Genomic DNA, 23668 nt, shown 5'->3' with positions numbered 1-23668 from the left:
ACGATTAGCCATGCTGGGGTGGTAAGTTTAGCCACAAGGAAAGGAAAGCAGCTTATTGAGAGTGAAGAGCAACTGACTGGGAGCACAGCAGAGGCAAAGAGCAAGGAATTCACCTGCAGGCACAGCCACACCCTGCCCAGGGATCAGCCTGGGTAGTGGCTGGTGTCCCCAGCCCTGACCCTGGGCGCATGCCCCACAGGCCCTGCTTAGTACAGACGGCCCTCACGCGGGATGTTTCCCGGGCGGTCTCCAGCTGCTTGCTGACCCAGTCTGCTAGGCATCCCGAGGTGCGGGGATGCCCACGATCTCCCTTTCCTCTTCTACACAGCTCGCTCGTGTCTGTGCTTCCCTTACGCACATGCAACACTGGATGCTGCGCTTTATTTCCGCCTGAGGATTCCTCAAGGACTCCTCCGGCACTCACTGCAGGCGGATCGGCTGTGTCACTGAGATGTCTTTCACTTATTAAAAATTAAATGACAAATTAATTTCCATTCCCGTCTTGCCTTCAGAAATGATCAGTTTTGCAGAGCAAGTAACAGGGGGAAGAAATGTGTAACAGGGGAAGAGATGAGCACTCGTGATTTCTGGAATAATTATTGTGCTTTTAGGAAAAGAATAGATGAGGTTTCCTTTTCCTGATTCCTTTCTAAATGTATCAGCAGCAAATTCTCTTAGAGTTATTGTTTTAATTTTCCCCCAAGAGTAACTTTTTGGATAACTTTTCTTTTTTTCTCCCTAACTTTTATTTATTGAATGAGGTAGAATAAATGATAATAGGATAAACAGGTAGGCATGGGATTAATTTTAAATGGCACTTTCCCTAGAGAAAGATTCTAATGGGGAGAAACCTCTGCTTGTTCTCCCAAAGTTTATCACACTTGGGTCCCCACTATCTCAGCAGCACTTGAACCACAGGCTCGTGGGCGAAAGTGCAAGATGCAGGGTCTAATAACAAGGCTTTGGATCCAGGCTCTGCACCCACTCCCCTGGGCAGAACATTGCATCATTGTGCACCTTAGTTTCTCCCTGTGAGATGGGGAGATGACAGAAACTCTCTTGAGGTTGTCAGGATGCTCCTCTGAGACTGTGCTCGGTAAACCTGGCCCAGCAACTTGTTAACTGTTAGCTGCTCTGGGGACCGCCTTTCTGACATTAAACCTTCTGTCCACACCAACGTTATGAAAATCCCCAGCTTCCTTCCACCCTCTCAGAAGCCCATAGGCCTTCCTCGGGGATCCTACCAGGGTCAACGGGCAGCTCTCCCCCTCCCTCCATTTATCCCAAAGCGTGATGTGGGCCAGGTTTAGTCTTCTTGCTCTGTGAAGTAGAAAATGTGAACTAAGACAACAAGCAGAGGGCGTGAGCATCTACACCCCAAAAGGGGAAGCATCGGTTACCTCTTTCAACGTTGATGAGGAAGGGCTGGTACATAAGTCAGAGGGGAAATAGCCAAAGTAGGGAGAGGTGATTAGATTTTCAATGAGCTGGGGGTTTGAGTCATTGGGAAAAAACTCTAGGGCGCTAGCCAGGTTCAACTGAAAATCCTGTGTACTGTCTGGGTTACCCAGTCTCAAGAGGGAGAGCAGCCAGGATCACCCTAACCCTATGTCACAGAACAGTCATTATGCGGGTGCTAAGGGGTGATTAAAACAATCACCCCGATAGGTATGCGCTCAAATGCAACTGGGAAACAGGCAGGTTGAACAGCTTTATAATTTTCCTTCCTATGAGACTTCTAGGGGACTTTGACCCACACACATCAGCTGGGACTCTCCAAATGAGTGAAGACTGGAATATACTACACAGTTTAAAAAACTTGGTTGACCTTGGCATCCTCTGTGGTTTTCAAAGGCATTTTGCTGGCATGGTGTGATGCAGAACACATCTCGGAATGCGCTGTAGGTAAATAGTAAATGTTTGTGGGGACACGGGGAAGCGAAGGGGTCAGAGGATGATGGTATGATTGGCAAAGGTGGTCTGACCACTAGAAAATTCAGCCTTAAAGCAGAAGGTGAGGGTGATGGGAGTCATGGGAGCACGGGAGAGTCTCTGAGCTAATGGAAGACATCTGGTGAGGGACAAAGGGTCCCGGAGACAATGATGCTCATGGAGTGCCTGCACTGTCACCTCAGATTTGGGGCACCAAGCTGTTTCTTTTCTCTTCCACTAATCATAAATCAAGACATCCTAGCTAGCTGGCAGCAAATGAATTCCAAATAGAAAAAGAAATTCCTGGCAGTGAGCATTTTGAAACGCTTCTGCAGGTTCTGAGATGGAGACGTTTGCATGGATTTTCCAACCAGAGGTCTGGGCTGCATGGGCTCTCCGGGTATCTGACAATACTGAGGTTCTGAGGAGAGCAGTCCCCAAACCTAGGCTTATAGCCAACTTCTCTAAACACGAAAAAGACACCTCTTCTACTGCTGGAAGCAAAAAATAGTGGGATACTCCTTGACCTGAGCGGATTTGTCCTGATAAATAGCTACGCCTACAATAATGCAGTGCTGAGTGGTGGACAATTTATTCCTTAGTTTCTAGACACCTTGCAAGCAAGATTACTGTGTTAAAAGCTGCTCTTTTATTTTGAAATATATTTGGGGGCCAAGAAAATGGTGTGTTAGCTTCATTTGTGAGTCATTTGAAGGCAGGTGCTCCCCACCTCTCCATCCACCCCTCCGCCGAGCAGCACTTTCGCTGTCTCTATTTAGAAGATCAATCCCCAGTTCTGAGACCTGCTGCTGATGGGCGCCTTTCGTGGAGTTATTAACCAAGTTATGGGGAACTGTGGAAGGGCCTGACAAATGCAGTCACGACCAAGCCCTTCGTCTTCCTGATGAGTCTGCTCTGAAGCTCCCAGAGAAGGCTCTGGCTAGCAGGGTGTGGGTAAGGGCTGTGCCTCCGTGGCTGCTACCCTCTTTCTCAGCACCCTTTCTGAAATCTGCTTTGGGGGAAAAAAAGGTCCCCCAGGAGCTGGCTGCTTTTATGGCTTCAGAACCAGAGCTTCTGAGAAAGGGCCTAGTACGAAAAAAAGGCAAATAAAGTCAGAATAAAGGAAAATAAACAGCTGGAGGGAAGGCACCGTCTTAGGTTTCTTATCTTAAAATTTTTATATTTCTCCTTTGACTTGCTCTGAGAGCTGTGAAGACATGTCAGTCAAACTGACAGTGTGTTGGGCAGAGAAGTAAAAGGGAGAAGGCGGGAGAGCGGGGGGGGGGGGGGGGGACATGGAAAAGGGGGAGAAAAGGCCCAGGCCAAAGAAAATGAATTAGAGCAGAGATGCTTTGAAAACAACTGCCAGGTCAGATGGGTGTGATCAAAGGTTTACTGATGCTGTGTGGGGGGGAAAATCATTAAGAAAGGCCAGAGCAAGCCAGTCGATTCCAACCAGAGCCACAAATAAAACGCATTCAAAGCAGTGCCATGGGGCAGCCTTTCTGCTACAGCCGGCGAAATAAAAACAAGCTGATGAATGTTGGGAACACCAACAACAGAACAAAAGGAGATACTGACGTGAAGGAAAACAGTGCTTCTTACCCAGTTCAGTTATCATTAGAATGTGCGTCCCACTGTTTTTTTCCTGATTGACTGATACCAAAGGCAACTTGCCAGGCTTAGCTAATTGGATACAGCATTTAAGGGTCGGGGAAAGGGAGTGGAGGAAAGTACAGAAAAAGAAAAGAGTGAGGGAATAAAGGAAACATTCTAAAGTAAAGGGACCCAGGACCTGGACCACAGGTGGTTGGTATTTGTCTTGGGCAGGGGTGAGGGCGGGGGCAGAGGCCACTCAGCAGGGAGTGTCCCGGCCAGGTTAAAAGTTGGATCCCACTGGTCGACAATCATGGCCCTCAAAACCCCATCACTTTTTGGACCCGAGTGGCATTCACTGAAAATGGCCTTTGTCTGAGAAGTTCACTTAGGATAGATTAAATGCAGCATTATGACACATTAGCCCAATGCTTCTCCTCAGTTCTCTACAAGGAGTTGGCTTAGAGCTGAAGCTTCGTGCCTCAGTGGAGGGTTCTGACTATAGGAGCTGTCCAGAGGGGCTTCCGATGGAAATCACCAAGAGTCCATGGACTATGTCTCTCCTTCCTCCCTCCCCCTTCCCTAAGTTATGCCCCAGTCTCAAATCCATCATCTCATATTCCTTTGAAAACGGTGACCAGCATGAAGGAAACTGTCTATTCATCTCAGGGGAGAGATAGATCAGTTTTCCCCTTGGCAATCCGATATTTCTAGGCATACTTTCTTCAATCTTCTTCTAAACAAACCCCGCTAGAGTCTGCTATGCTGAAGGAGCTATAAAACAGGCCAACCTCCTCATATTCGACGTGGGTGGAAGAGAGAACCCAGAAGTCTGCCCGCAGCCGATGCTCTTCGCCCCTACCTAATTCAGTGATGATGGGGATGTTGACCCCCGTCGTGATGGACGGCTGACGCAACATGCCGTGCACTGGGCTGTTGTCTGGCGAGGATCTGTCCATTCCCGGAGGTGTGAACCCTGGTGGGAAGTAAAAAGAGAAGGGAGGAAAATCAGAGATGTGGAAAATGTGGAAATAATGAGAGTTCAGGGTCTATACACAACCTCACCCCCAAAAAAGAGAGCTTATGCATTATTTACAGGTCAACCATGAGCACTCCCAGGATAAACTATGATGAGTTGATTTTTAGAAGAAAGCAGGAGACTATTAGAAATAATTCTTTGATAGTTCCCTAAAACCCAGTCTCTACATTTTTGCTCTTGCTCACAGATTTCTGCTCCCCTCTCCATCCAGGCACACAGACCTGAGAGCCTCCTTGAAGTCAGGTATGACCATGCAACATAGGAAATGTTCCGTCCCATGAAAAGTGAACAGAACCATGCATAGCATCACTTCTGGTACAAGTATTTGGCTCACTGCCTGTCCTCCCAGACCACGGCAGCCGCGGGAAAATGGGTCACTATGCAGCAGAAGGCTGGGGAGCAGCCCGGACAGCAGCCCAGCCCCACAAAGCATTCTGAGTGAGCGAAACAGCGCCTGTTGCTTTAAGACACTGAGATTTGGGGTTTGTTGTTGTTTTTACAGTATAACCTATCTCTTATTATAAACCAACTGATTGCTTCTTCTCCTGCCAGACAGGCTTACTTGGGATTTTGACACAGTTCTGGCCAAGGGGAAGTGGGAGAGAATCTGCTTGGGGGTTTGGGGAGGTGTTTCCTTGCTCTTAAAAACAATCACACAGGAAGAGAGATTCTCTTTGAATCCACTGGACATTGCTTTTGGGCCTGCAGTGCCTGGAACTGTGGCAGCCAACTCATAATGGGACTGGCACCAGCTGAGAACAAAGCCAGCTGAATGATACCGGCTGAACTGAATGAGGGGAAGACGGAATGACAGGAAAAACAGTCCTTGAGATCCTGGAGGAACCAGCCCTGGAGCCCAAACCAATGGACCTGACCTCTGGATTTCTTCCTACATGAGATTATAAATAAACAATATTTATATATATAAAATTTCTTGTGGAGAAAATCCTGAGGTGGGATGGTCTTTTATATATATGTATACATGTAATACATATATATGTATGTATGTTTGTATATATATGTATGTGTATATATATACAAAATTATATATTTACATATTTTCCCTTTTGCTTAAGCCAAAATTAATTGTGTGGGTTTTTTTTTTTTTAATACTTGCAGCTAAAATCACCCTGATTCATATACCACTTGCTCACACCTTGAACTTCCCAGTATGCCTAGCACCAATCTCATGACGTAGATGTGGGCATAGTGGATTGGAAAGCAGCCTATTTGGTTGATGTTTACAGTCTGGGCTTCTTTGGGTCTCAGACCCAAATCCCATGTACATATTAGAATGAGCTTGACCCAGCCTTAACTTCAAGATTAGTGAGGGTGAGAAACCATCCAGCTAGGCTAAATGGCTGCCTCTTTATGGATGTGCATCGAGACATCTAAACACGAGGCATTAATTTACCTCATGCATCCATACCGTGAAAATTCATTTAACCAAGTGAAGCGCGTGGCAAGTGGTCCACCAGCGCTGTGCTGGCTGCGAGGCCCAAGGTGCTCCTCCACCTTAGAGGACAGGCAGACACATTCGCTTTGGTTTCTCTCTTTGCCCTGCATGTACCGCTACGTGGGCTTATCAATAAGTTATGGACTTGTAGATGCAAAGTCACGTGCTGAGTTTCCAAGGACAAAATTCCAAGTAGACCATGTGACCGGTTTCCTCATTTACTCTCCAGGAATGTCACAAGGTGGGGTTGACTCTGGCACAATGGTGTGAGTGAAGCTTTCTCAGGAGGGATATGACAGGTGCTCAATAATTGCCTGTTGTTTCGGAGGTGCATCATGCACGAAATGCCAGAAAAAGATAAAAGTGTTTGCCTATTTTCTGCTCTTCTGTGTATAAATTTCATACTATTGAGTGCCAAACTTTCAGAAAGAAAAAAAATTGTATTTACTTTTCATTCCCTGATTGCACTTAATTTTCTTCTTTATATTGACATACTGTGCAGGGGGTAATTGTCAATGACAGCGTAGTGTCCATCTTTCTAAACTTCGGAACGTGTGTGTTGCAGCCAACCACAAAACCAAGAGCAGGCATGTTGACTGCTAGCTGTTTTCTTTCCCTAGAATAGTGAAGGGGAAACTAAACTGTTTTCATCAGAAGTTTCATTCAAAAGCGTGAAAAACTGCAAGTGACAGCTGCGCAGATTCAGTGGATGTGACGTTTTTGAATTTCTCCAACTTGACAAGTAAACACCTTAAATCGGTAATGCTATATGCATAATACATGGGCTGTATTTTGACATCCATCATCAAATGCTGACTTGAGAAAATACTGGTTTGTACGTCAAGGAATTGCACCATAAAACAGGCAGAAATGCAGGTCCCACGGTATTAGGAAAACTGTATTTCATTACAGAACCTGCAACCAGCCAAAGTGTCCTTTTATTTCATCTTATTTAAAAATTCCATTTTCAGCCGTGAAAAGACTCGATTCCTTTGCATGAAACCTTCATTTAGAAGTGACATGCTTGCTTCGAGGGCCTCTTTCATTTTGCTTACATACCCCATTTTCCCCTTCAGCCACCAAGCCCGGTGCCATTAGCATCTGCAAACTGACAAACTATGGTGGGTGTCCACAGATGTCTCTCCATTAAAGGTCCTTCTCTCCTACGCGGGACCCCAGGAACAGGGTGCTTTTGTTGGCAAGAAAACTTCAGCAATTATTACGTCTCTTTCTCTTTTGATACTTTTCTAGTCACACATTTTTTAAAAGCAAAAAGAAAGACTAAAGAGATAGGCTGTCTTTTTCCGCCCCGGTGCAGGGTTGTGTTAAAGACGAACAGAACTTATTAGCATTGTTCCTTTCACAGAGGTCCTAACATGGGAAACTGTGGTTGGAAATGGCAGGGCCTGCCCAGATGCCTTAAGGGAGCTCGGAGAGGAGAATCCAGGCGCCTTCCATCTGAAGGGATGAGGCAATCCCGCCTCCGATGCCATTTGATGTCATCTACCCCGTTCATCACAGCAGTGGCTGATAAAGGGACAGGTCTCACTTGTGTCCAGGTCTCTGAATGTTCTCCCCACCCCACTACTGTTAGCTGCAGTGGACACATATTTGGTTGAACTTTAATTCTCTCTCCATGAAGGCAAAGGCACACAGAACACACTACAGGGATGCTAACCTACAACTACAGAATAGTGAAGCTGGGAAATGCTCCCTTCATTAGTGAAACGAACACTTGGGAAATTAATTTGAGAAACAACCACTTATTTTTACCAAAATAGATCAGTAAAAATGCTGACATTAGAGAGATGAAGTGAAAAGCTCTCAATCAGGGAGAGACTCAAGTTCAATGATCTACAGCCCAGGCTCTCATTGAGATGATCTCCAGATTCTTTAGGTATGTCTTTGCTCCCTCTTGGGCAAGCTTTGGGCCAAACATGACTTCCAAAATGACCTGATCTCCTTAAATTGAAAGTCCCTCCCCATTCTGGTCCTCAGGGGCAGATGTGACAAGCTTCTGTTATCTGTTCCATTCCTTCAGCATCAGGCATAAATGGGCCCAAGATGGCCCCTTGCCAAACATGGTCACTCCATTCGCTGTATGAGAACTTCAGGTCAAGGACTGGGCCTTCTATCTCTTTAAACTTCCCAGATTGTCTACAGAACGCCTGGCCCATAGAGAAGAAACAGAGGGGAAACTTACAGTCAGATGTCTTGGGTTCAAACTCCGGCTCATCCACTATTAGCCACATAGCTGTGAGCATAGCACAGACTTTCTCTGGCCCCTGATTCTTTATCTGTAAACTGAAAGTATCTTCTACATAAAGTAGTTGTGAAGATAACATCAGAGTGTATTCAAAACATTTAGTCCAATGCCTGGTATAAAGCAAGTACTCAAAAATGTTGACTACTGATGTTGATATTTTACTGGGTATACAATACAATAAATATTTGTGGATAGGTACAGCATCCATCACCACCTTTTCTCTACAGATAAAGAACTGGGGCAGCTTTTGGTACATTTTTTAATAAGAAATTTTCACATAAAGAAAATCTTGGAAAATTAATGGAAAGGCAATGAGCAATGTGGATATATTTTGGTACAAATAGTCAAATAAATCCAGTGATAAACGCACAGCCCAAAATATGTAAGAAAGGAAGATTTCTGATACGGGGATAGCTAGGATTTTCTTTAGGTATGTTGAAAAACTGCTGGCCAGTCTTCATGTATAAAAGGTTCTTAATTCCTTATAGCAGCTGCAGAACTCTGTGGAGTCTTCTATGCGAGACCTAATCTCCCACTTCCCCTTATCATGACTCGGGTTATTCCAGGAGCTAGAGGCACTCAGCCTCTGGCAAGGGAATTACTGGAAGGTTAAGTGACCTTCAGTTAAATTAGACAAGGAAGTTTCAGGGTGGCTTTGAGTTAAAGAATTTAATACAAACACTTGACTTGTTCCTAAGAAATGCAAGGAAGAGACGCTGGAATGACAAGGAGATCATCAAGGCTTCATTGTGTTACTAACTGTTTGGGCACCTGCTGCACGCATGCACACAAGCACAGCATCTATGAGGCACCGTGGGGTTGCAAGCAAAAAAAAAAGACAAGGGTCCAGGGTAATGCAGACGTGAGTGTACTAGAAAATGAAAAAGGCTCGATGTCTTGGAAAGGCAAGAATCTTCTAGGTCTAGACTAAGATAACTAAGAATAGAGAAGGTAGGCTTAAATAGAGACTCAAGGGGAAAAAAAAGCCAACATTTATTGCATGATTACTATGTACTAAATTCTGCTCATATAATAACTTTAGTTCTCAAAATCATCCTATGCAGATAATACCACTGTATAGATGAGGAAACTGAAGCACAGAGAAGGTAAGCAATTTGCTCCAGGGCGCACACTAGGGCTTAGCAGATCTCAGATTTAAACCCAGGTAAATTGGCTTCAGGCTCTCCTCTAAACCACCACACCAATATTCCTTCTTATTAAGGGGCAGAGTTGTAGTAAGAGATTCTTCACGAGCCCAGCTCATTTATTCCTCATAACAACCCTATGAATGTAGGGATGAAAAATATTCCCATTTTATAGATATGGAAAATAAAATTCAGAGCTGCCCAATAACTTGCTCAGGCATACCCAGCAGGCCTGGGAGCTGCAGCCAGGCAGCCTGATGTCAGAGCCCGTGGGTAAGGGCGCCCCATGCTCCCTGCCCTCTGGGTGTGACGGTCTCTCTCCACCCTGGCAGGCAAGCTTGAGGCCAAAGCTAGTCTTACTCTCATATTGTTTTCACTTTGAAACAATAGATCACAACGGGGCCCCCTGCAGTTACGCCAAACTAGCTTTGGTATGGTACCTCGCACAACTCGGTACATACAATAAATGCTTTATTACAGTACTTGTCCGTGGAGGACGACGCAAAGTACTTTCTAAACCTTCCCTAGTTAAGTCCCCAAGCCTCCCCAGGGAGAGAGCGAGATGAACATTCTTATCAATCATCTGCCCCAAATAGATGGGAAAGTGAAGGTAAGCGCCTCCCCCCCCCCCCCCATAGATTTAATATAAAGGAACTGGTGCAAATGGTGGGCTGGATTACTTCTGTTGTGTGCATATAAGTGGTGGCTAGAAATCCATATGCTGTGTTGAACTAAGGACGTAAATTAGGCCGAGTCATCTAGGTTTGCTGAGACAGGTGTTCAATACGAAGTTGTAAAAGGGAAAGATCACCATTAAAAATGATCTGTAAAGACATGTTAAAATCAAGAGAAACATCTCATATTACATCATCTATAAGATTAATTAAATTTCCTGTTAATGCCAGGAAAAAAGATCCAAAAGCCAAATGTCAGAGGAAGTGAAGATCAATAAAAATATTTTGATAAGTAAACGCAACAATGCTATTTAACACATGATTGGCAACTGCTAAAACATAAATTATCCAAATTTCCCATTGCTGCTTATGGGAAAATTATGCAGATGAGAACTTGATTAGGCTTATATCATGAGACTCAATTTGGACTTTTAATCTATTAAGCTCCAATAAATGAGGCATTTGAATAGCTCCCCTGAGCAAGTACAGTAATGGTCACAGCAGTCATTTTGCAGTACGGATTCCAACAAATTCTTCAGCAGCTGAAGGAAAGAAAATTCCATGTAAAGGCACAACTGCTTTCCAACTTGTCAGGGGAAATCCACGTGCACAGGCGTGGTTTGGGAAGCAGATTCGTGCAAAAGCCTGCAAGAGAAATCTGGCCAAGGGAAAACCTCATTTTAACCTTGCAATATTTTTTCATAGTTTTCAGTGGCTTTGCACAAATTTGGAGTCCTGAGTCATGAAGGCCAGGCATCTGACCAGTACTGACTCAATAAAAAACAATTATTTACCAAGGAAGCTGCTTCTCCTGACACCACCCAACTGACCACCTTCCACTTAGGAGCCCAAGGTGGAGGAAGCCCCCAACAGGGTGATGGAGGTCATTGTTAGGCAGGGAAGAAAGGGGAACAACTCTGCCAGTTTCAACTGTGTTACCTGCTTTATTCAAAATAACGCATGTGCCTGGAGCTGACAACTGTCCCCCACCCAGAGTCTAAAGACAGAGCTTAGAAACCATCAAAATAGACAATTCTGAGTAACCTAAACCACACTATTGGGTTTCTAGTGCCTCTTCACAAAATCACTCATGTTAGAGATTGTAAGAGATTTGGAAATCCTAGGATCAACTACTCCATTTTACAGATGAAGAAACTGAGGCTTGGAGTAGAGTTATTGTGTCCAAGGTCACAGAGCCAGGATGGTGTTTATCGGCTCTTATCTGTTCCCCTCAACTCCTTCTCCACCTGAGGAACCCATTCCACAGTGTTTGGGGTGGCGATGGTGGGGGGTACAACCCTGTCCCCATCCTGGCCACAGAATGGTAACATCAAGCCAGACAGTCTGACTTCATAGTCAGCAAGACGGTCCCCATTATCCTGGCTACATGGCACATTTAGAGATGGGCCTGTCCCCTAAGCTGGGGCCGATCTGTGTTCTCCCCAGGACACTGGAAAAGACGTTAAAGATGCTGTGGATGCAAAGCCAGAAGGGTGTAAGAATGGGGCTGCTGGTGACCACGGGGCAAGTGGCTCAAGAAGCGAAGAGAACGGCACAGATTTCTGACATCCTGGGCCAAAGATGCCTAAAGCCAGAGGCACCCCAGTAAATGACTCCTTTTATATTTAAGCCTTTTTGAGTTGGATTTCTATCTCTTGCAACCAAAATGCCCCAGATAATACAGTAACTGAGAAAAATCTCCCTTCTTGGCAAAAAGGCTCATGTCCTATTTTCCACTGAAATAAGCGACTGGCTGACTGTATATTCATTCAAGGATATTGTTCACTTCCAGTGACCGGGCACAAGATGCGGTCAACACCCCACCCCTCCGTTCCTTCGATTTACAATAGTGACACTGGTATTATTTTGAACAGCCCTTTTTTCCAGAGACTGTGTTTGAGGAATGCCTAGGAAAGATAACTACCTGCTGAGTAAAGCACCTCATCTTTTTTAGAATTTGTGTTTTGGGTCTGAACTAAACCAAACAAAGTTCTTTATAGCTATTCGCCCATTAAATTTCATAAGATACATTCGGCACTTAGAACAAGTCTCATACACATGAAATAAATATATTTGCAAGAGTCTCCAAGCAGACAGTCTCTTTCCTTATGATAAGCTTAAAGAGCTGACTATTTTTATCTCTCAGAGGGAAGTAGAAGGAAGGGAGGGAGGAAAACACAAAGCTAGTCACAACTAAAACACAACTAAGACTATAGATTTGGAAAGAAAATGAATATTCACCTGGTCTCATGTCTTCCCTTGGTGTCAGACTGAATTTCCCACAACTTCTCAATTGCTTTTTACCCCTCCTAATACATCTTACAACTTGAAAATAAGACATACTGTGACTATATGAATCAGATGACTTAAAATTTTACATACCCATTGGCATAATCAATTTCGCTTCTAAAAATATGTGTACAGCCATAATTTCCCTCTATTAAAGATTTGGTTACCATGCTCTTCATTTGTAGTTATTAAATAATAGTGTTAAATTGAAAATGACATGAATGTTTAGTGTTAGGAAACTGACTAGTATGCATCCACTAAAAACGCAGAAAAACATCCAATGGTCATGATAAAGTATTTGTGGAAACACACAGGTCACATACTCATATGTACGATTCTACAGAAACAAAGCTAATGTGTCAACATCTCATGTCCCAGGGATAAAATGATAGGTAATGCACATTTCTTCTTTTTTGCTTATATGCAGTTGCTAAATTTTCTAAAATGGATGTTTTCTTTGTGCAATTAGAAAAAAATTTACAGAAATTATAGATTAAGAAAAAACCTGAAACTTCGAACCCTCGTGCTGTTTTTATGGGCTGACGGCAGCTGGCTGACCGGGTGGACAGGCTCCTTTTGCTGAGCTGTCAGGATCCTAGAGGTCATTTCGAGAGCCGCTTTCTTCGGGAGCTGCGTAAACTCAGGTTCCAGGATGGAGGCGAGTTGTCAAAGGTCACAGATTAAGAGACTTCAGAAGAGCAGGGCCGTAAAAGAGTGTTCAGGGTTCCCAGTTCTCTGCTGCTTCAACTTCCCCCCATTTTATAAGGGCTGCTCAATCTCAGAGCAAAGGGGGCTCTGGAGAGCCCTGGAAGCCCAAGGGCTCCCCGCACCAGGCCGAGAGGAGCAGGCCGAGCAGGCTCCCAGCACAGGAGCCTGGCGCTTGCTGACCCTCACGCCTTAACCACTCTTCCCTCTGTTCCCTCTTCCCTCTCAACCCAGCTCCTGCCCCTCCTTCACCTCCTCCAGGAAGACCACCTGTCTAACTTCTCTCCCCCTTTAGTTACTTCATGAAGAAGTCTTCCTATGCACTTTTCCCATTCCCTTTATTCACTATTTTAAACTGTACAAATTACTACTAATTATGTAGTAATTACTAGATACCAATTTTAATGTTTACTAAAAGCAGCTTTAATATTCTCTTTTTAAAATCTTCATGCCCATTGGATTCTTAATTTCAATATGGCATGGAGTTTCCAAGTATTTTCTTTATTATTATTATTGATCATTAATTCCTGTTCTGGACCCTCCCTTGTTGCCACCACCACAAGAGGACAGGGTCTGTTTGCCTCTAATGTAGGGTCTCCTCTTTTCTGCTGGATCACATTTCCAGTAAACTAGAGGCACGCTGTGCCAGAGAAAAGGTAGACATACACATTGCAAGACAGTGATATGGAGTGGATGCCAATAAAACACCCAGAAACCGCCCTAGCGCTGCCAAGACTATATACCATTTTGTTTCCATTACATCAATTTTTTTCTCCCCCTTTTGTGAGCATTAATCAAAGAAATGCAAAGAGCTCATTAAAGTGATAGATTGACTGAAAATGTAACCACCTTTACATTATAAACAGTTTCTTTATGTTCTCAGTGCCATGGGCTTTGTTTTTCAGCATTTGTCATGTAGTTCAAATGTCCTTTTACATCTAAAACACCCAATGCCAAATGGGCCCCAGTTGTTTGGTTTAGTATGAACCAATGGCCAGTGTAGCAAAAAATGAGAGCTATGAAATCTCAAGCAAACTCAAACATCCATATCTTAAGTGCACAGAAAATTAAGTAGTTGCAAAAGATGGATTTGCCGAGTGATCCAAGGCATCGCCGTACAGTTTAGGAAAAGCAGAATCCCATCACCGACAGCATCCAGCCAGCTGTCTCTGAAAGGTTCTAAAGACAGAGCGCCTCGCCCCAAATAGCAGCCCAGCTTCCAAACATTTGATAGTCCTTAAAAATAAAGCACTGTAAATTTTTTCTTTTAAGTTTTAAAGGCTTTCTTGCATATATATTTATGCTGGCAGATGATTGTATAACTAGGATCTTGGATCTGGGGGGTCAGGCATCCACACACACACAGGCACACACATTTTCATTAAAAGAAGAGGTGGATTGGTGCTAGTTTGATTTTGAGCAACTCTGTTTGCATCGCGATCAATATCTGTGGACCACAACCTGAAATGAGCCATAACGTCAGGGTTAAGAACTCGAATCCTGGAGCTCGCCTCCCTGAGTTTCAGCGCTGCTTCATTCAGTTTCTAGTGCTGTGATCCAGGGCAATTTACTTAATTCTGTGCCTCAATCTCCTTGTCTGCAAAATGGGAGAGCAACAGGTCATCAAGATTGAATGAGCGTATCAATACGGGTAAACTGCTTACGGCACTCCCTGGAATGGAGTAAGCACCTTAAAAGCACTAACTTATTCACAATGATGACAACAATGACGGTGATGACAGTGATGACCATGATGATGATGACGACAGACTGGTAATGCTGACAGATAAATAAACAGAGGATCAGAAGATGTGGGTTTTAGCCCTAACTCCCTACGAGAACTTAGGGAGAATCAATGTCTAATCCAAACTTTTTTCATCTGTGTAATTGAGGCAGACAAGGCAATGCTCCAATCCCTTCTGGATCTGGAATATGTATCATCCCAATTCTGGGGCATCATATGTAGCACTGGAACCATGATAACTCTGGTTTAACCACTCAGTATTCAGGAATGACAGCACAGTCACCCGTGGGGTTGTTTTTTTAAAGAAATGGAAGATACAAGCCCTCTCCTACAGTACCTGGCACACAGTCTGCATCAACGAACACACCGATACATGTATGCAAGCGACGTACACGAATGCCCTGCACCGTGACAACCGTGCAGCTTGCGTATCACAACTCAAGGCATGACGTCCTATACACTCTCAGGGGTAGCCCCTAACATGTGCTCCTCCCTCCAGGAGCCTGCATCCACTCCACTCACTGACAGGCAGTCCGGGTTCATCTCCTGCTCTGTGATCATAGTCCTGGAGACTGCTCTGGGCCTCAGTTTCTTCATCTGTAAAATGGCGACGACTCCAAGGTCTATTTTAGCTCTGAAATGTATGTCTCTCTCATGACCCCAAATTTTGAAAGTAAGCTGGTACAGAAGAATCGAGAGGGTCTCTTCAGAGGCTCTAAGGCAGACTCTGCCTTTCGATTGAATTTTATGCCTCTGCCCAGAGAATGAGATTTCAGTGCCCAAACCAATGAGAAGGATGTACTTTCTCCAAAGTTGCTATAATGGCCGAAAAGGCCATAAATAACCATTTATTAAACAAACAGTATGGACTAAAGGAAGAGAAACGGCCACAATGAGGCCCCTGGGGCCTGTAGGCGCGTTCGTAACAGTGGGACTCTCCCATAATCCTGGCAGCATGTTACCAGTTGTTCCATTTTCCTGAAGTTATCTTCATAATCAAGATGCTATCCCAGCCATTGTGGGCTATAGGACTATTTTTAATTTTAATTTAAAGAGCAATTAAAGAAAGACAATGGATATGCAGGATAATAAAGTAAGTGATTAGCAGCATGCAAATGACGAAGGCTTAATGATTATATGGTTCTAGTCTCCAAAGGGCTTGTGGAGAGAAAGCCCTTCCTACATGTGGTTGTTCAGCTAATGTGTCTCAACCCACAATTACAACATTGCTGACACCATTAACCAGTGAAACAACATCACTTCGCGCAATCCTTGTTGCCTCATTAAAATGGAAAGGGTCAGGTAATTTACCAGCCTTGTATGTCTAGTTTTGTTGTTGGTAATTAGCAAACATTACCCAGCATGGACTCCCCCTGGGAGCTGGAGAAACTTGGTGAAATATTAAAGAGGGGAGTCTTTCTATTTCTCTGGAACACTGAAACGAGATGCAGGACTAGTCTCCCTGTCGCTCCCTTGCACTGAGGAAAATGCAAGAAGTTGGAACTCTTTGTCTCAGGGAGAAAAGTACAGAAGGCATCGGGGCATCACTGCCCAAATCAACACCCCGATTCGGGCTGTATACTGGGAGCAGGGCCTGTGTCCTTTCCCAGAAGGGGGACGGGGGGGGGGGGGACAGGAAAATTACAAGCCACATCTTCAGTGCTCTTACTTAGGTTTTCGTGAATCAATCTCCTTGAAACAGAGGAAAGGGGCTATAAAAAGTTTTCTCTTTGGAACGCTTTATGATTTAAATAAGCACCAGAACTGTTTATTCAGAAGTTATTTATATACATTTTTAAACGCAGAGATTGAGGAAATGTCTCCCGGGGCCCTGGCTTCCTGCTTCCCTGCCTCTCAGGCCCTGGACCCGAGACCTCGCCTGCAACGCCCGCCGACACTTGGTGTGTTGTCAGAAAGCAGAATGGGGTCTTATCCTTTAAATGGAACTTTTGGAACATAAAACACATTCCAATAAATGTGAACAGAAAATTATGAATTCATTAAACTACTTTGGTATCTCATGCTATATATAATATTTATATTCCGACTACTGTAAAATATGCTTTAATATCTTTAGGCAACTATAAGGACTTAAATATTTATAAAATAGCTAAAGATAAAGAATGGCCCTCTTATTCCTACATACAGATGATGTAAGGCGTGCAATCAGAGACAATAACGCTCCCCGCCCATCTGTCATCTTAAAGGAGCCGATCAACGCGCCATCCCTCGTGTGCCATCTACATAAGAGTTGTTGCCGACACAGGCAACTCCAGAGGACTTTGCGCCTTAAAAACTACCCAGAGTGCTATACTTCACAGAAAACAGAGCTTTCTGAAAATGGAGACAAAACAATAAATTTGCAGGCAAAACAGCTCCGAGAGGGGCTTCAAAATACTACTGTATTTATCTCTGGGACATCTGGGAGTGGGAAGCATTTTGATTTAATATTTCATAACATGGAGGCCATTGCTTGGTTGCATGGTGTATAATTAATGCTCATAAAAAGGAGGGTTTCCTTTAAAAATTCCTCAGTATCCTTAATGCAAATAAATAAATAAGAAAGAGACACACCTGGACTTCCTTTAGAAATGTGTGAACAGCCGTGCATAATCCCAAGAAATAGAAAGCCACCATGAATTTATAATCACCGGGGGCCTATTAAAAGCAGGTTTATAGATTAAGTGTGAAACGCCAACCCTGACATGCTCATTATTTACCATCCTTGCTTGTCCTTAGACCCAGGGTCTGATTGATTTTCAAAAACGTTCCATTTCCTCTGCCCATTAGCATTCAGAGAACTACCTTCACCACCGGCCCAGACCCCTCCCGTGCACACTCCCCTGATCCATTTCCCCTGCTCCTTCCCCGTGAGGATGGTGTAGGACTGGGACCCGCCTGGAAGTTCATGAGTCAAAGTTTATTTCTCAGATACCCTGCATTTTCATAGCACCCATTCTCTGCCTTCCCAACTTCCCAGCATCCACCCTTAGGAGGCTGCCAGTTCTATGGGGAGCTAAGCTTAGTGAACCAGCAGCCTCCACAGGAGGATCACAGGTGGTTATCTTGGGTTAAGATGAAGCGAGGCCTGTGCTGTTGCTCACTTTGGGCTGCAGGTTGGACTCTCTGATGCCTGCGTCCTGTGCCCAGGGTCTGATTTCATTGCTCTGGGATGTGGCCTGGGCAGGGAGAGGTTCAAAAGTTCCTCAGCTGATTAGAATGCGCAGCTAAGGTGGAAAAACCACTGGGTGGGTGTATTTCTGCAAAACTCTAAAGGAGATGGAGGAAGGCCAGAGGGAAGACCCACTGTTTTATTAGACATTTGAAGGGTTCCAAGACCCCTCCCCAATTAAGGACTAATAATTCCCAATTAAGAACTGATAAGTCTCTTAGCTGAGGACCAAAATTACTTTTTTTGAGGGAAAAAGAGGCAACAGAGGGAAGCCAGGTGCTATCTGTCATCTGGCTGGACCAGCAGGAACAGGAACCCTACTCCACTGTAGCAGTGTAGAGACTCTGGATTGGTGTCATTTCTCCAAAAAGTCAAGGTTCCTGCCATAATCAACTGTCACAGAGTGGATGTGACAAGGTCATATGTCTGGGTGGTGTCTGTGGCCTGGCCTCTCTGCTTCACAGAACAGGGCCACTGTGCGGTGTGACACCAGCCTGTCTACGGAGAAAAATCCCAGTGGTCACTGTCAGTCTGCCCCAGGTCTTCCTCAACTCCTCTGCAGGCTTCTATCAGTTTACCTTATTGGGCTGCTCGCCTCCCAAGGGAGTCTTGGTTTCCACCATTATCTACTTTCTATGCATATCTATTGACATGCAGAATCAACCATAATTCTGGCTGCTAGGTACAAATGGATAACCCCACCTTGCTGTTTGTTATTTTGGGGGACTAAATAAAAGAAAATGGTAAAATTATCTAAGAACAAAAATAACAAAAATAGTTAATGTTGCTTGATATCTAAGTACATCCTAGGTACTACCTGCTTTACATCCATTCATTTAGGAATGCCATGTCTGGTTATGAAAGTTGGGCAGTGGACAATAACTCATCAAAGCAGGCACTTCCCATATCATGGACATAATAAATATTTGCATATTTATTACAATCTTTTTTCCTAGAGAATGGCAGACAGAGTGTATTGTTCAAACATAATCTGTATATTATGAGAATTTATCAACAGGTGGAAGAAAAGTGTCACGAGAAAGGAGTGGCTTTTTTCTGACTCATGTAAGGGTACAGTATGGATTAAGGAAAGCCTTGTATCTCATGTGTTTCTCACAGTAATTTAATGAGCCAGGTGCAATTAGTATTCTCAGTGAGGAAGCTGAGAGACAAAGAGGTTAAATAGTCATCCCAGGCCTAGTAGGTGGCATTGCTGGTGCTCAAACCCAGGCTGCCAGTTCCAGAGTCCACATGTACCAGGATTAAACCTAACTGGAAAGTGCTGATTCTTCAGCCCTTGATGTTTTATCAACCCATCCATGGCCATCACCTCTGGATTCTCACACAATCCCTCAGGTTATCTAGGTGGGGCCACTATAACAAGCCCCACTTTACAGATGGAGAAATAAAATGATGGAGTGTTTATCCAAAGTCAAATAACACGTGACTTGACAAAAGTAGGATTTAAACCCCGGTTCCTCGACCCTTCACAACTGTGTCACTCTAACAGCTCTGCTGTGATTCACGGTAATAACTAGAACCACACAGCCATCGCTGAGCTCCTCCTGCCCAGGTGCAGGAGCGCCATTGGCCAGCCTGCTGCTGAGAAGCGTGTCTATCTCCATGTGGCCAAGGGAGCTCCCAGGAGCCATTCAAAGCTTCTTGGAGCAGAAATAGAAATGTTTGCTGCCCTTTACTGAATTATTGTAAGTCTTAATCCTACAGCATCCTTAAGCCCTGGCTGATACTATGCAATAGGACCTGCAATGAGGCCAGTAAAAGGTCAAGGATCAGGAGCAATCTAAAGGAATGAGATGAGTTACACTGGAGAACACTTGGACAAATCCGACCACAGCTCCTACTGACAAGTTCAATGTCTTCGATCTTTGTAACACTTGCCCAGTGCCCGGCTGTCAAGTGCGTGGAGACTGAATGAAGCCTGGAAGGAAAGGAGGTGGTGTTTAATAAAGATATCCAGCTGCTTTATCTCACTGGAAGGCAAACTGAGACAGAGCAGGCTGCAAATAACAGATATCATGATTAAATCATTTATTTGCTCACTCCACAAACCTCTACTAAGCGTTGACTAGGTGTGAGGTGCTATGCTAAGTATTTAAATATATTTCTGACTGTTGGTGAAAGGGGGAGGTCAGTGAGATATAGAACAGGCAGTTGTTTTGAGGGCCTCCTCAGTTAGCAGTGGTTTCATCGGTAATCATTTCCTTTGACACCCTGAGAGTCTTAAGCCCCCTCAGTTATCTCATTAGTAGATGCATAAGCAAGTACCCCTCCATGAATACACTTGGTCTTCCCTTCTCTCACCAGCTTTGGCCCCTTCCATCTGCCCCTTTACTTACGATAATCACTGCTATTCTCAAATTCATCTCCACTTACTCTAGCTCCCCACCGAAAACCATCCCCAGCCCAAAGCAACCTCTGCCTTCTCATAACACATTGTGTGGTGACACCCTGTGATACAACATCTGGTAGAAAATCTTTACTGGAGATCTGTCACAGGATGCTCAATGACTGCTATACTGATCTAGAACTTTGAGAATAACTTCTTCCAGAACATTCCACTGAAGTACATAGGATCATTCATATCCTTCAATATTCTATAAATCTGGAACTAACATCATTTATAAATCAGTTGGCTAAGTTGCATGGCCATTTTTAAGAAAAGAAATAAGGGTTTTAGGAGTTCACATGAGTTTTTGCCTACAAAAGAATGGGTAATGACAAAAATGCATGGGGTAGTTGACTGGGCTCAGTTGCTAGCTTGACGCATGCATACTATCCTCACGGCATGTGAATTAAATTCATGCCTCAAAAAATTACAAACAATTCACATCAGGCATGTTACACTGTACTCCGGAAGGTTCCTGACCCCTATTGTCAAACATGTGCACTCAGGTGGACCATGCTACTCATTTTACACGTCTAGGTCACCTCTTTCTATGCATCCCATCAGCATCACGATGGCATAGACCATGGAAAGAACAGGGACACTAATCTCAGGCAGAGGGTGTACACCAAACTGAGGCTCAGGAAAAGAACTGGTGATCAATCCATCCTTGCCTGGAATCTCATGAAGGGCCTTCAAGTGTCCATGGACTACAAGACTTCTTTAAAACTGCACTCTCCTCCCACAGGACAATTCTTCTGGCCAATTTTCTGAGTGCAATCCTAGGCTGGGGGGATGGGAGGGGGCTGCAGTGGTCTGTTCATCCCTATCGACCACCTTCCATGGAAACTTGCGCGTGGAGAGAAGGATACAGAAATAAAACCTGGGAATATTTTGTAAGTTTCCAAACAGAAAAAGGAACGTCTGAGTTTTAAACTTTCCACCGTCTTTCCGACAGCTCCAAAATCAAATCTGCATTAAAAGGGACTATAAGCTCAAACAGTTACACTGTTCACAGAGGCAGGCTAAGCAGAACTCTCCACATCCCTTCCAACTCTGCTCTCATTCGTCTACGTGCTGTGGCAGGAAGACTGGGGTCCAGGGAACCACAGGGTCTCTGATAGTTGAAATGGGGAGGGCCAGGAACCCACAAAATGGGGAAGAACATGCAAAACAAGCTCCAGCCCTTGGGTGCAAGGAGCAGTGTGGGAGTGGAAATGGCACGACTTGAGTGCCTCCATGTCCCTGGATGTCTGTCCCCAGGCATCCTGCCATGACCTTTAAGAGCATGTAGAGATTCAGACCTGTTCTCAGCACAGTAACACTTGCTCTCTTTTAGAAAGTGGACGGATGTGGTGAGAAAAGCACAGGCTTTGGAACAAGTTTGGGGCTCAACTCCATGTCCTCTTGACTAGCTATGAGACTTTGGGCAAGTCGCCAAATTTTCCTGAGCCTCAGTTTCCTCATCTGTAAAATGGAGATAAAGAATCTCTGTCTCAGCAGGTTATCAGGAAGATTAAATGAGATACTGCACATGAATGTGTCTGGTGCACGACTCACCTGAAAAACCAAAGGAATTATAATATTTTGAAAGGAGCACTAACTAGGCACACAGGTTTTCAGGAATAAGGCAGCTCATGAGAGCCTGATGCTAAGAGTTCAGCCCAACTCCAACACCATGCCACATCTGTTTTCTGTCTCTGAAGCTAAGATTTCCTTTCGCCGTAGTTGTCCCAAGCTGGGCACAGCCTGAGTGGGGAAAGGACCCTGCTCTGCATGCAGTTGGAAAGAAATGGTTGTTTGGTCCATTTTTACTCTTACTTCCCACATCCACTCCCTAAGGAAGACCTTCACTCATGGAGGGCCTCCAAACCTCCACAGGCTTGGAAAGTGGTCCAGGCCTCTCATCTCTCCCTAGAGCTTATGTTGCTGTTGTTTTTTGTTGTTCCCCTTGCTGGGAACCTATTACCAGAATAGCAAATGGCTGTCTTAAGGAGATCTCTCATGTGCCGAGATGCGCTGTGCATGGAAAAGTCGAAGTCATTTAGAAAACAGGGGCAGTGGCTGCCTTGCAGGAATACATCTTCAGCGCTGCGCTCAGATTCGTCTTGTGATGTCCACAGAAGAAATGAGACAGGGCAGGCCCCTTTCGGTCCCTGAGACCTGCTCGGAGCCCTAAGCCAGACTTTCTTTATTGTTTAGTAAGCCCTTCTAATGAAATGTACTACTCTTATTATAGAGGACTCAAAATAAGATCTAAATCACAAACCAATAAAAGAAAATGATTGGGCTGGGTATCTAAAGTTACTACCTAGAGGCTACTCCAGTGCGGTATTTATAAATCTCTAAACAGTTAAGTGTAATTGTCTTTCTGGTTTTCGGGACTGGAGCCAACAGCAGTTTCGGTTACAAGTGAAGAAAAATATTTTAGCACCGAGCTTTGTTCGCTTGGCGGGTATAAAGAGGAACGGCCTCTCCCCCCGCACCGCTTCAGAATTGAGAGAGAGGATGGTGGTAATGAAATGTTACATGGGAGCCGCTGGAAAAAACGCTCCTCGGGTTTCAGGGAGGGAGAATGTGTGTGGGGATGTGTGTATAGGTATGTTGGCAAGAGACCGGGCCTGCAGGAAGTGAGGCGTGGGGGGCGGGGAGGAGAAGGGACAGAACTGGGAAGGGCAGGTGCTGAAGGGTGACCTGGGAGTTGAAGACAGGGGTGGTCTGTCAAATTAATGGCAAAGCCAGATGTGCAGCTGCTCACTCCAGTGCAGGCCACTCCCCACCTCAGACACAAAAGCAGCATCATTCCAGAAGGATGTGAAAGCGCCCACTAAAAGACTCATTATGACCCCAATCCCAGCAAACACCATAGCTCTCCCAATGGAGTAAGGATGCAGATCATCCAAAACACAGATCCTTATGTCATAAAAATAAAAAATACCAGAGGCCCTCCGTTACAAAGGACCGCAGAACTCATCTCCAATTTCCCTCCCATCACAAAGAGCAGGTTAGTAACTTTCCTTTGGCAGATGGACACGTGGTGATTTGCAGGCAATCCATTCTGTTCTGGAAATGTCTTCCTTATGTGGGACTAATATCTGGTTCTCCTTAATCATTAGCCATCGGTCCTGATTTTGTCCAGTGGAGAAGATAAAATGGCCCTCTCAGCCCACTAGCCCTGTTCTCTTAACTGCTTGGCAAGTGACATCGGTCCAAGCCCTTCCCCATTCCGGCATCCCCTTGGCAACA

General features: G+C 44.6%; 1 protein-coding gene across 7 annotated transcripts in view; it reads right to left on the bottom strand.

The window, feature by feature from the left end:
* KCNMA1 (potassium calcium-activated channel subfamily M alpha 1) overlaps positions 1 to 23668 on the bottom strand; it is a 659358-nt gene that overhangs the window by 25365 nt on the left and 610325 nt on the right. For 4 of the 7 annotated variants that reach the window (XM_081158535.1, XM_081158534.1, XM_081158536.1 and 1 more), the window contains one exon: positions 4391 to 4504. In XM_081158535.1, the coding sequence (XP_081014661.1) occupies positions 4391 to 4504 (114 nt within the window). Of the gene's footprint in view, positions 1 to 3537; positions 3619 to 4390; positions 4505 to 23668 lie in introns of all 7 variants that reach the window. The other 3 variants (XM_081158532.1, XM_081158540.1, XM_081158541.1) reach the window with 1 other exon arrangement.

The sequence above is a fragment of the Miniopterus schreibersii genome (genome assembly GCF_964146895.1).
Source record: "Miniopterus schreibersii genome assembly, chromosome: 14".
In the NCBI taxonomy this organism is placed as follows: domain Eukaryota; kingdom Metazoa; phylum Chordata; class Mammalia; order Chiroptera; family Miniopteridae; genus Miniopterus; species Miniopterus schreibersii.
This window is presented reverse-complemented; position numbering and strand designations above follow the sequence as displayed.